This window comes from Lucilia cuprina, chromosome 4 (genome assembly GCF_022045245.1).
Source record: "Lucilia cuprina isolate Lc7/37 chromosome 4, ASM2204524v1, whole genome shotgun sequence".
NCBI lineage: Eukaryota > Metazoa > Arthropoda > Insecta > Diptera > Calliphoridae > Lucilia > Lucilia cuprina.
Window position 1 is genome coordinate 20,691,064 of NC_060952.1, and position 13,394 is coordinate 20,704,457.

General features: G+C 29.6%; 1 protein-coding gene across 1 annotated transcript in view; it reads left to right on the forward strand.

The window, feature by feature from the left end:
- LOC111684763 (protein timeless homolog) overlaps positions 1 to 13,394 on the forward strand; it is a 274,262-nt gene that overhangs the window by 18,553 nt on the left and 242,315 nt on the right. Inside the window, exons 3-5 of the mRNA XM_046950333.1 lie at positions 775 to 1,032; positions 2,882 to 3,201; positions 8,567 to 8,752. Of these exons, the coding sequence (XP_046806289.1) occupies positions 775 to 1,032; positions 2,882 to 3,201; positions 8,567 to 8,752 (764 nt within the window). The remainder of the gene's footprint in view (positions 1 to 774; positions 1,033 to 2,881; positions 3,202 to 8,566; positions 8,753 to 13,394) is intronic.

Consider the following 13,394-nt stretch of genomic DNA (forward strand, 5'->3'; position numbering starts at 1 on the left):
TGTGTTCTAGTTGTGTTCTAGTTGTGTTCTAGTTGTGTTCTAGTTGTGTTCTAGTTCTGTTCTAGTTGTGTTCTAGTTCTGTTCTAGTTCTGTTCTAGTTCTGTTCTATTTCTGTTCTAGTTCCGCTCTAGTTCTGTTCTAGTTCTGTTCTAGTTCTGTTCTAGTTCTGCTCTAGTTCTGTTCTAGTTCTGTTCTAGTTTTATTTTAGTTTTGTTCTAGTTCTATTCTAGTTCTGTTCTAGTTCTGATCTAGTTCTAATCCAGTTCAGTTCTAGTTCAATTCTAGTTCTAGTTAAATTTTAGTTCCATCTTATTTCGAAATGGCATCCACAAAAATGATTTTTTATTTTAAAGCTTTGAAAGTAAATCCACTGTTCCACAGTGTTCGCCACTGAAATGTTGCTCTTATTTATTCTAGACATTTATTCATTTATTTAGTTGTAATTCTTGGGATTTGCATAAGTTTGTTAGATTGTTGTATTACTTAGATGTTCTAATACTTACTTATTTTTATTTTTTATTGAATAAAAAAAGCATTAAAAACTCCTAGTATAGATTTAGTTAATGTTCTCTAACATCTAAAATGTAATTTAATTTCACAACTGTTTTAAGTTTTTATTTTTGGCTTTCTATTTTATTTCCTTAACTTAATCTTCAGCTGGCTGCTTTTTTATATTTCGTTTTTTACTCTATTGTTATTTAGTATTTAGATTTTTTTGTAATTTTATTTTATTTCATTTCTTTTTATATCTTACTCTCTTTTGTTTCTCTTCAGGATTGGGCACTACGTAGTGAAGAACAGAGTCTTTTAATTGAACGTATTTTGGTTTTGATACGAAACGTGCTTCAAGTTCCAGCAAATCCTGAGGCTGAATGTCGTGCCGATAATGATGCCAGTGTACATGATCAGGTTATTTGGGCATTGCATCAGTCAGGCATTTTGGATTTGGTATTGTTCATAATTTCATCATCGGATGAGAATCAATTTCATTTGCATTGTTTGGAAATTGTTTGTCTGCTGTATCGGGAACAGGTAAGTTTAATTATTTATATTTCTGTATAATTTCTAGTTCAATTCTTGTTCCGTTTTTAGTTATAATTCAGTTATTGATTATTGTGCATTCATTCTATTTATGAAAGTTGAAATAAACATTCAATGTAAAGTATTTTTTCAATTTATTTTTGTTTAAAAAATATTTTATGTTCTATGTTAGTTAGCTAACTGAAAAACACATCTGAAAAATTGTACTTAAGGCAAGTACCTTTGTATAAAATTTTGACCCCAATAAAATCAATCATAGTATGTTTTACTCATCATATATATGTATATAAAAAGAGCCTTTATAGTTTCCAAGGGCATTTTACATTCGTTGTAACTATGCCTGCATTTATGTAATATTCTTTATTACAACTTGTGTTATTTAATATTGGCCTTAATCCAAATTGAGCTTGAAAAAAAAAACTAATACATTAATTTAAAATACAAGCAAATCAAATAAAATAAAATGCTACAACAAAAAACATAAAACTTTATTAGAAATATGCATTGAAAAGTAGACTGACTGCAGTTTGAGTAGTACGTGTTCTGTTGGCGTAATATGTATGTCAGTTTGGTAGTAAAAGTTGTTGCCAAACATCTAAAATAACAATAGACATAAACGAAATACATCTATCTTACAATTCGCAATACACCAAACAGCCAACAAGCTCATCCATTCATCTTTTCTATCCATCCATCCATCCATCCATCCACTTATATCCAACTCTCGCAATATTGAAATGTTGTGTGTGAAGTAAGTCTACATGTATATGATTGAGTGGATGTGTTTAAATTGTTACAGGGTTCTTTCTTTTGGATAGAGGCTAGACATAAATCACGAAATCTTAATTTTCACACGAACATCAACCATAAACCATGGAATATATTTCTTTACATTGCCATTGTTATTGCTGTTGCTAATGCCCATCTAGTTGGTATTACGACTCCTCCAATTTGATGGCCACAAACATTTCAATTACAATACAATTTACAAAAGAAATTCCTTTACAAACTCTCTAGAGAACTCGCGTTCATACACTTTCTCCCTCTTCTTACAAACTCTCAATGCAACCCTAACAAATATTGAGGTCTTTTTGTTAAACGTAATTCCAATACAATAGAAAATCAGACGCATGGGCGGACGGACAATGAAAGACAAATATTGAAGGATGAGAGGACGTACGGAAGAGTCATCGAGACGGCCAGGCAGACACAAACGTAAAATGTATAGAAGTACGTAATTTCACAAAACAGAATTGAATTATAGTGAAGTTTTTATTTTTTATATTTTTATTAAAGGAATGTATTTCATTGCATTTTAAACTCGATTACTAATAGCAACAGATCGAAAATAATCAAACATTATTAGAAACAACTTAATATCTTTTTAACACCGACCTTGTGGGTTACAAAAAAATATTCTAGATCTGTGGTAATTCTGTTCTATTTCAGTTTTAGTTCTGTTCTGTTCTAGTTCTGTTCTAGTTCTGTTCTAGTTCTGTTCTAGTTCTGTTCTAGTTCTGTTCTAGTTCTGTTCTAGTTCTGTTCTAGTTCTGTTCTAGTTCTGTTCTAGTTCTGTTTTAGTTCTGTTTTAGTGCTGTTTTAGTTCGGTTCTAGTTTTGTTCTAGTTTTGTTTTAGTTCTGTAATGTTCTAGTTCTGTTCCAGTTCGGTTCTAGTCCTGTTCTTTTCTAGTTTTGTTTTTATTTATGTTTTAGTTCATCTCTAGTTTTGTTCTAATGTCTGCAATATTTAGTTGCAAAACAAACAGTATTCAATTTTAATTTTACTTTACTTTTTGAATCTCTATTAAAGATTTTTTCGTAAATATCTTTCCCACAACAGACAGCAGAAAATTTAGCAGATGCATCACTGCAACGCAGTGTCAGTGAAAAGCAACGTGACGAACAAGAACTATTAGCAGCTAGACGTCGTGAAAAACAACGTCTAGCATCAAAGCCGGCTGCCGGAAGACATTCACGTTTCGGCGGCACGTTTGTAATACGTAATCTAAAATCTGTCTCGGATCGGGATATAATCTGCCATCAACCATTGGAACGTGTTACATCGATTGATTTTGATCGAGAAAAACAGCAACAGAAACGTTCACATCGCCATGTACGTGAAGAGGGACAAATAACGCGTCGCAGTGCATTTTCAGTACGGTAAGTTTACAAAATAAATCTTAACATAATTTTTTAACAAAGTATATGAAAATCTTTTACATTATACATATAACTAAATACAAATTGCATTTTCTCTTTAACTTATACAAAATTGTATGTTTTTGTTAGTGTTTCTGTACTAGTGCATATGACGTTTGTTGCAAACACATCTGAATTTGTAATTGTTATCGACTTCTATTTCCTACCAGATTTGTACAAAGATGTGCGTGCATGTGTGTATGTGTAACGTACAAGTAAAACAAACTTGTTAAGTCACATACACAAGTCATTCATTGTATGTATAGCATTTTGAAAAGACAATTGAAATTTTGTAAATGATTGACTTGTGGTTTACACCTGACGTCATGTTATTGCATTTGTTGTTGCTGTTGTTGCAATTACAGTAGTTGTTGCCACAACCTGATAGATGTCAGGGTATTCATAAGTGTGTGTGGCTGTGTGTGCGTGTTAGTTCTGTTAACTAATTTAAAGTGTATGACCCTTAAACAAAAACAAGACTTTTGTAAATGAAAGACAACAAGTTTTGTACATTGTTGGAAAACTTTTATATATTATATAAACATACATATGTATTTAATTAATTTAAAACTTAAAATTTTTTAAGATGGAAGTTTTGTATTAAGTAAAATATTTAAGTCGACTAAAAATGCTTTAGATATTAATTGCAATGTTCAGATACTATAAACAATGAAATTCTTTTTTCCATATCATTCTTCAGTTCTAGTTCAGTTCTAGTACAGTTCCAGTTCAGTTCTAGTTCAGTTCTAGTTCAGTTCTAGTTCAGTTCTAGTTCAGTTCTAGTTCAGTTCTAGTTCAGTTCTAGTTCAGTTCTAGTTCAGTTCTAGTTCAGTTCTAGTTCAGTTCTAGTTCAGTTCTAGTTCAGTTCTAGTTCAGTTCTAGTTCAGTTCTAGTTCAGTTCTAGTTCAGTTCTAGTTCAGTTCTAGTTCAGTTCTAGTTCAGGTCTAATTCAATTCTAGTTCAGTTCATTTCTAAATAAGTTCTAGTTCAGTTTCATTTTAGTTCCATATAGTAGGAAAGTTTTATATAGTTCAATTTATTTTAGTCGCTTTCTGTAGATATTACAGATCTTAGTTGGTTTTACATATAATAACAATATCTACATGTGTTTTCTTTTTCCAATGTATATCTTAACGTACATATAATTGATATTGCCAACAGGAAATCAACATTGCCTAACAAGAAACCATAGTAGTAATAATAATTTCATAAAAATCCTATAAATGAAAAATATTCATAAATATTCTCCATTTCAACGACATATGTATGTGAGATACCAGTGAAGACAATTGAACAATACCAAAATACTATTATAACTTTTTTCCTTTTTCTCATTTGATTGCAATATTATACAAACAGGATAAGAAAGCAAAAACTATCAACCGCCATCCCTCCTTTGCTGGACATAAGGAAAAGCATTAAATATTTCATGATATTATTTCCGTTATACGGAATTTGTAATCAAAATTGTCAATACAACATTGGTAATGTGACTTCTGTTTACTGTCTATAAAATGACAACAAACATTGACTGAAAGGAAAAAGCACTTTTGTGAAGAAATATATAACAAAAAGCTATACATTTTATAGATGTTGCAGTAAGGTCTTTTTATAAATCCTGGGTGTATTAAGTCTTAGTTTTTTTGTTTTGTTTTTGCCATGCCGCATAAGAAATAAGACGAAATATTAGAAAAAAATACGAAAAAATATGCAAGAAAACACAAAAAATTTTCTTGTACTTCAACACCCTTAAAGTATGCTATTCGAGTTCGAATTTTTCCATCTATTCATATTGTTTAGTTTAGATACGTGGTGTATTGTTTACGTTTCATAAACAAATCCCGTAATGGGTAATTGCTGTTTTGAAAAGGCTTGTATTTTTGATTATTTAAATAGTAAATGGATTTAAACTTGATTTTGTCAACGTGCCATCGTTGCAACAACTCTGCTCCTTAATCATACTCTGCAGGGATTTAAAGATTTTTCTAGACTAAAGTCTGCAAAAGAAATGCAACAAGGTATCCATCCATCCAACTAGAAGTGGCGGTAAATCAAACATGTTTTTGCCATCTTGCGTATAATGTTTAGATTTTTTTGTTCTCTAATGGAAGAAAACAACAAAAATGCTCTGCTTTCTTCATCTTGGGCAAATATATAAATACCAATACAACAACACACACAGACATATCCACAAACTTCCACTTATTGGCCACAAATAAGAGGTCAAGTAAGCATTAGTAGCTTTTTACTCTGTAGAATAACTATCTCACAGTTTTCTTAACAATTCACATTTTTTTAACAGGAAGACCTTAACAAATGGATTTCGTGAAACTAAATGGATGTTTTCATCTATTTTTTTAAGATACAGGAATTTTAAATCTGGTTTCATTTTAACATTTATGTAACTCTTCCAGCATGAGTTTATTGTTTACACTGCATTTCTTAATATTGCCCCATAGAAGGAGAACCATGTATAGAATCCTTTTTTTTCACAGACAATCTTTCGCCATTTAGTAAACACCCCTGGCGGCAAACGTTAACCTGGAAACTATTGTTGAGACTGCTGGCTGTGAAAATAGTGAAACATAAATTATTGTAACAGTTGCATAGAGATGATGCAACAATTTAGTTTGTTTGGTTTTTCATTTTTTAGGGAGAGAAAACTACTAGATATTCGCAACAATAGACCATTGTAAAGCTGAAATTTTTATTTATTTATCTTTGGCTGCTTCTTTTCATATTTATGCAGGTGATATGGGTTATTTTTCAATTTTTATTATTTGTTAGCTACGAGCAAATTTCTACTTTGATATTTGGTTGTGTTTTTTGTTATTTTTTTTTTATTCAGTGAGGTCCATTAAGGTGAAATATCTTTCTGTTTATGTTATGACTTTTTTCGATAGGTTATTTATCAAATAAATAGGAAGGAAGTTTTATGAAACAGTAAGTAATAAAAAAATTTATGAAATTGGGAATTTATAGAATTTTTCAAATAGCAGGAAATTAAATGCTTGAAATACATAGATCAAGAGTTTTATGTTAAGCTATGTTAAGCGATGTTTTAAAAATTAAGGTCTCATTAGCAGTTCATGTTGATTTAATTTTATCGATATACCCTTAGTGAGCTTCCAAGCCCCCCACTAAATGTCAGCCCGTTATTCTTTAAATCTTCTCATTAATGTCTAAGTTCTTCATATAAAATTTAAAGATTCTAGTTCTAATAGTTTCTTGGATATATGAACATTTCTGTTTAATTCATATGGGGTCTTCGAGACCCACCAGGATGAAAGTCCATTTTTTCAAAATGTTTAGATAAATATTACAGTTTTTCGTGCAAAATTTGAAAAATTTAGTTCTATAAGTTTCCCAGGCCTGTTATTCTCTAAATCTCCCAACGATTGTCTAAGTTTTTCATACAGTGAAACTCGCTTATAACGAACTCGGTTATTACGCTATTTTGATAACTATTTTCATACAAAAAACATCCCTTATAACGAGCTCAGTTATTACAAATACTCGTATTCATCGAACTTGTTTCTCAGTCCCTTAAGTACAATTTCATACAAATTTTATTTTTATAACGAACTTTAAAACTATGTGTTGTAATATATTTAGATTAGTGGAAAAAAATACTTCATTAAAAAAAATCAACAAATAAAATCAATTATGTTTTTTTGTAAAGAATGTTAAATTAATTTATAAATCATATTCATATTTATAAATTATATTATATATTTATTTTTGGAACTGCAAAATTTCACCTTTCTTACTATGAACATCGCTTATAAAGAACAACTTTGACTGGTCCCGTAGTTCTAGTAGTTTCTGGGATACACGAACTTTTTTATTTAATTCATATTGCGGTTCTCCCCACTTAAATCGCCGTCCATCCTTTTTTCGTCCAAAATTTGAAGAATTTTGTTCTACTAGTTTCCCAGATTAATCTGAAAACTAGTAGTTTTTTTGGTTATATTCATCTGAATATTTTGAAAGGATGGACTACTAGAACTAGAATGTCGTATATACTTAATATAGGAGATGCGATTTCCCTCGTTGGTACTCCGCTAATTTATTACGAAAATGTTTTTATTCATGGTTAATTTCTTCGTGTAAAATTTTAAGATTCTAACTGTAATAGTTTAATTTATATGGACTATGCCACGCCCTCTGCTGCTAGCCCACCTACTTTTTGTCTTAAATAATCATATTAACACTAATGTGGCTCTGACAAAATTTGAGGACTCTAACAGCCGGGCGCAAGGGTTTTCTACTTTGGGGTATATTGAATACCGGATTTAATTCTTAGGTAGTTATTTAATGGCGCCGTCCTGAACACTATGACGGCACTATGAACGAAATACCAAATAAACTAAATACCCAAACTGAACTGAACTATAATAAGAAAAACAAAAACAAAATTTGAAAGTCTTAGTTCATTTATAAGGCCTTTATTTCATTCTCATGAGTGGGATTTATATGTATATATTTAAATGGATTTCTGGGTTTCAAATACCTGTTAAAATTATACAAAATTGCGATCCCTTGAAAAGATATCAGAATACTTCAGAAAATTGTTTTCAATACGAAAATTGTTTTCAATACGGCAAAGATCTAAAATGCTTAATGATATACATATAAAAATTAGAAATAAATTCTTTGTGTAGTCATAACCAAGTCAAGGATTTCTATGCAAATACATGTTTATACTCAGTAACCCAAAATAACTATGGTCAATTTTTCTTTTCGAATCAAATAATTTTCTACAAAATTTCATCGATTTGTTGTTGTTGTCATAAGGAATGAAATGTTTTAGACATCCTACATCTGAAATATAAACCCTTTTTCAGTTACTCCATAACAAACAAATAAATATAACGGAATCAAGCAAAAATTGCGCTATTAGCGCATTTATATACTATATTTTCGTTATTGGTGAGGGTATCATATTATCTGCGGTACTCGACTATACTTTCATGTTTCGTTTAAATGCATAATTCGGCATTTTATAAGTAGTGCATATTATAAGAGCATATTTTAGTACATAAAAATTCTTGTCCTCATCATAACAAATATTAAACAGTAAAAATATAAAATATACTTCTCCCGAAGTAGATTATTTCTATTTTCTATTATGTTGTTTCATTTCCCAAATCGTAATCATCTAAATTGTAATGCCTTTTACTTTACATACAACTATTTTATTGTTTCACCATTAAATTTATTACTTTACTTTGCAATTATTTATTTAATCCAATGCAATTTATTTACTTAACATCTTTTTAATACAACAATCCTTTCTTTTTTTCACAATTCGATATATTTTCAGTTTGTGTTTACGTGAGTATTGTATTGAAATCTTGCGTTCGGCATACAATACATTAGTACGTCAAGTGAGACGTGTATTGGAACGTAATTCTGGATCAACTAGTCATGATGATTCGTACTTATTGTGGGTCATACGTTTCTTTATGGAATTCAATCGTCTAAGTGATATGAAATTGGAATTAGTAAGGTAAGTTTGTATTTTTTTAAAAGATTTTTTTTCTTCCTTGTAGAAAATGTATTTTAATTTAATATAAGTCCATGACGAATCATATACACCACACACTACTATTAAAATATTTGTCGAAAATAGTTCATTAATATAGACAGATGGCCTAAGGAACAGCGTTTTCTAAAATTTGATTTAGGCACAAGTTTTTAAATGAATTGTGTAATAAATATTAGACAAATATTACGATAATCCGAAATGGTCCTTTGTACACTTTGAGTCAATTACGGACCGAACTCTAAAGAATCTAAAAAAGTTATTGACTTATTGAAACACATATTTTTTGGTCAACTGTTGACAATAAATGTACATAACTTATTTGTGTCGAAACATACTGCGACCATTGTGGACCGATGTTGGTCATACATTCCAGTTTAATTACTGTGTACGTATAATAACACAGGAGGGAGAGTGTGGTGAAGCCATCCCCACAAAAACCAAAATTTTTCATAAAAAATATAAAAATAAAGAAAAGAATAAAATATGTAAGTGAAAAATAATAAAAGTTCCCCCCAAACACTCGAGCGGGGTCCGTGTATGGAATATGCTTGATTATCAGCATATTTACAGACTTCGTAAATTGATATTGCCCATTTTCAAAAGCAAACAAACATATTTTGAATATTTGGTGAAAATTTTGCATCTCTGATGCAACTTTTGTAGGCTAACGGACAGAAAGACAGACAATAAGGCTAACGGACAGAAAGACAGACAAAGAATGGATCTAAGACCAATTGTTCGATGTGTTACAAACGAAATGACATCCTTATTGACGATGGGTATAAAAACTACTTAAAACTTGTTTGTTTCTACTTTTTTCCCACCTGCCTGCCCATTGCTCTTTTTACTGTTTACTCAAACTTTTCTATTATTATTTCTTATACTTCATTATTTTTAGTTTCAGTGTTCTTAGTTTTTTTTGTTTCTTACGTATTTGCCTTTAAAAGTTTAATGCAACAACAAGCAGGCAGAGAGGACGAAAAAAAAGTAAACACCTTTTAGAAAATTGCATAGAGTGTTTTCTATTATTTTATTTTTCCCACTGCCAATCTCTCCTAGGAATCAAGAAGTTTTTCTATTTTTCTTCTAAGTTACTTTCATTTCTTCGATATATATGTATTTTTTCATTTAGTTTTGTTTTACCTTTTTTTAAGTTGAGTTCTTTAACAAATTAAATTTAACATAGTTTTACAAGAAGTTGTACTTGTATATTATTATTATTACTATTGTTGTTGTTTTTGTATTCCTTATGCATTTCCACTCTCCTGCTCCTTTTTTCTTGCAGTGTTGTCTTAACTGAAGAAACTTGCAAATATTTTTCTAGATTTTTGGTTTTGTTCGTTTGTTGTACATTTTGGCTATTTGCACAGTTGTTTAGTTTCATGTTGGGTTTGTATTTCATTCATTTGAAACTATTCAAGGATATTTTATCGAAAAGAGATTTGCATCATTTGAGTTTGATATTTTTAAGTTTTCTAAGATTTTTTTTATAAAACCATCATTTATCATTTAAATTTAGTGGGTTAAAGAAAAAGTATAGTCTAGTCTATAGTCTAGTCTATAGTCTAGTCTATAGTCTAGTCTATAGTCTAGTCTATAGTCTAGTCTATAGTCTAGTCTATAGTCTAGTCTATAGTCTAGTCTATAGTCTAATCTATAGTCTAGTCTTTCATCTTATCTATAGTTTAGTATATAATCTAGTCAATAGTCCAGTCTATATTTTAGTCTATAGTCCGGTCTAGTTTCTAGTCTATATTCTAGCCAGTGGCCACCTGTGCTTTTTTTAATTTTCCACGATTTCTAGCTATTCAAATCACTGTACAATTTTATTCTTTTCAGTAACTTGAAGTCTATATTCCTCAAGACTATATTGTGCAATCTGGACTATTGTGTTGTTTATTTGCATTGTTTGTCCGTTCCTTTGTGCTGTTGTGATGAAACAACATTGACGTTAAGTGAAAAAGTCTTAGGAATACATACTGCACTAAAAATTTAAAACATTTTTGGTTACTTAAGAATTAGTTTATATACAATGACAAAAATTAAACATTACAAAAATATTGTCATTTCTAAAATATTTAAACTCTAGTCTAATGCTGTTTGAGCTTCTTTCTACTCCGCCCCACCACCCACATTGTGGGATGAAGTTTTAGTTTTATTATTCAAAAGTTTCGACAATTTATTCATTTTCCTTTTCCTTCAACGTCGTCGCCATTTGCATCATCATCTGGACAACAAGCTGTTGTTATTAGTTGCTGCCACTGTTGTCAAATGTTTCCAGTGTAGACTTTTAAGTCAAAACCGTGTTGCATCAATTTGTCTATGTATTTTATTTTGTTCGTATTTCTATTGTGACTTGCAAAATTTCTTTTGGTCCAAAACTGCATTATCGTTGAAGTTCTCCAGCTAAAAATAAATAAAAACAAACGGAAATGTGCTTTTCTTTTGTTGGTGTTTTCAAAATTCTTTTAACAGTAGATAAAACAACAATAAAGAAGTAAAAAAAAAAACAAGAAAACATTCTATAAGTTATTGTTGTTAAAAGCGTAATAAACTAAAAAAGCAATTTGTTGTTTACATTACTTTAAAAAGCCAACAAACATTTAACATTTTCAGCTGCTCCCTTAATTTTTATTATATTTTTTCAGAATTTCTTTGAATTTAACACTGTCCAGAGAAAAGTTTAAAGTTGTTTAGAAATATTTTAATAAAATAAAAAAAAAAATAGAGTAGTTAAATGTTGAAGTCCAGTTTCTTTAAATATGTGTTTAAATTGTCTTTTATTAATCCTTCTTAGAAGTGAGTAAAAAAAACTTTTATAATTTTCTAACCAAACCTTATCAAAATTCAAACTTAAAACAAAAATCAATTTAGACATAATTACCTAATTTAAATAAGTATAAATTAATAAATTTTATCTTATCCTTTTTATCATTGTTTCACATTTAATGAATTTTCAACAACATTAAATTCATACATATAGTACTTTTACTACTAATACGGTCATTTACCTAAACCAGCTTTACTTTCTTTTTGTCTTTAAGTCTATTAATTCTATAGAAAATTAAATCCAATTAAAAATTTCTTTTCAATTTTTATACAAGTTTTTCTTTTAATTTTTCGTTTAATCCAGACATATGCATTCACACACATACATACACTCATGTGTATATATGAAGTTTTGTTGACGTGTTTAGAGCTAAGTTTCCTTTTTTCCTGCATAAGTTCTATAAAGAATCCTTAGACATATTTAATAGATCTATAGAATAAAATATACACATTTATACACATGTATGATGGCTAACAAATAGAAAAAACTCTACTCCTTTAAAATAGAAGTTGAACTAGTAGTGGAGCTGCTAGAAAGATGAGTGGAGTGATGTTGTATTTGCAAGTGTTTATTTCCACTTGAAGAAATTTAATTTCGTTAATGAGTTTTGCTTCCTTAAAACCTGACTTCTTAGATTCCTTTTTATTTTCCTTTTAAGCGCACGAGAGTCTTTAATTTTTTAGTCAATGAATAAGTGTTTGTATGAAAGATTCTCTTGCTGTGTTACCACGAAAAGCAAATGGAATATCTAAGGTGATTTAGTTTTGTTTTTCTATTTAGAGTTTTAATATCCGTATTTTTTGTTATTTTTCTTACTGTTTCATTTATTTACTAAAGTTTGCTTTTAATTTTTTACTATAATTCTATACTAAGTAGTTAGTCGTTTAGTCAGTTAGTCAACTAGTCATTTATTTAATTTCTATGATGTTGACGATGATGTCGACTATGATGATGGTCTTAAATGGTATTATTTTGAAAGTTTAACTACATATTTCTTTTGTGATGTACTGTGGAAGATACTGATTAAATAAACCCTGACAAAACAGTCTATAGTCTGGTCTATAGTCTGGTCTATAGTCTAGTCTAGTCTAGTCTAGTCTATAGTCTAGTCTATAGTCTAGTCTATAGTCTAGTCTAGTCTATAGTCAAGTCTAGTCTATAGTCTGGTCTATAGTCTAGTCTATAGTGTAGTCTATAGTCTAGTCTATAGTCTAGTCTATAGTCTAGTCTATAGTCTAGTCTATAGTCTAGTCTATAGTCTCGTCTATAGTCTAGTCTATAGTCTAGTCTATAGTCTAGTCTATAGTCTAGTCTATAGTCTAGTCTATATTCTAGTCTATAGTCTAGTCTATAGTCTAGTCTAGTATATAGTCTAGTCTGACTGTCATTTACTATATATCCCTTCTGTTATTTAAAAATTGTTGATCTGATTTCCTAAACACGAATAAAAAAACTATTAACTTAGACAAAATATACCTGCTTAGTCCGATTTCCCGCTTAGTTGGTTACAATCCGGTTATGCGATTTACCGCTCTTTTTACAAATGCATAATATTCAACATCACATTAAACCATTGTATCTTGTTATAAAATTTTCAAAACTACATTCCATTTCATATCAACCTCGGTATTTATTATACTTTCGTTTTTTTGTCTTTATTTCGTTTTTTTATTTTCTTTCAAAACATTATTTAAAAACTCATTTTCTTTTCTTTTATGTACTAGTACTTAAGAATAATACTTTGAATAAATACCTAAGTATGTATGTTTTATT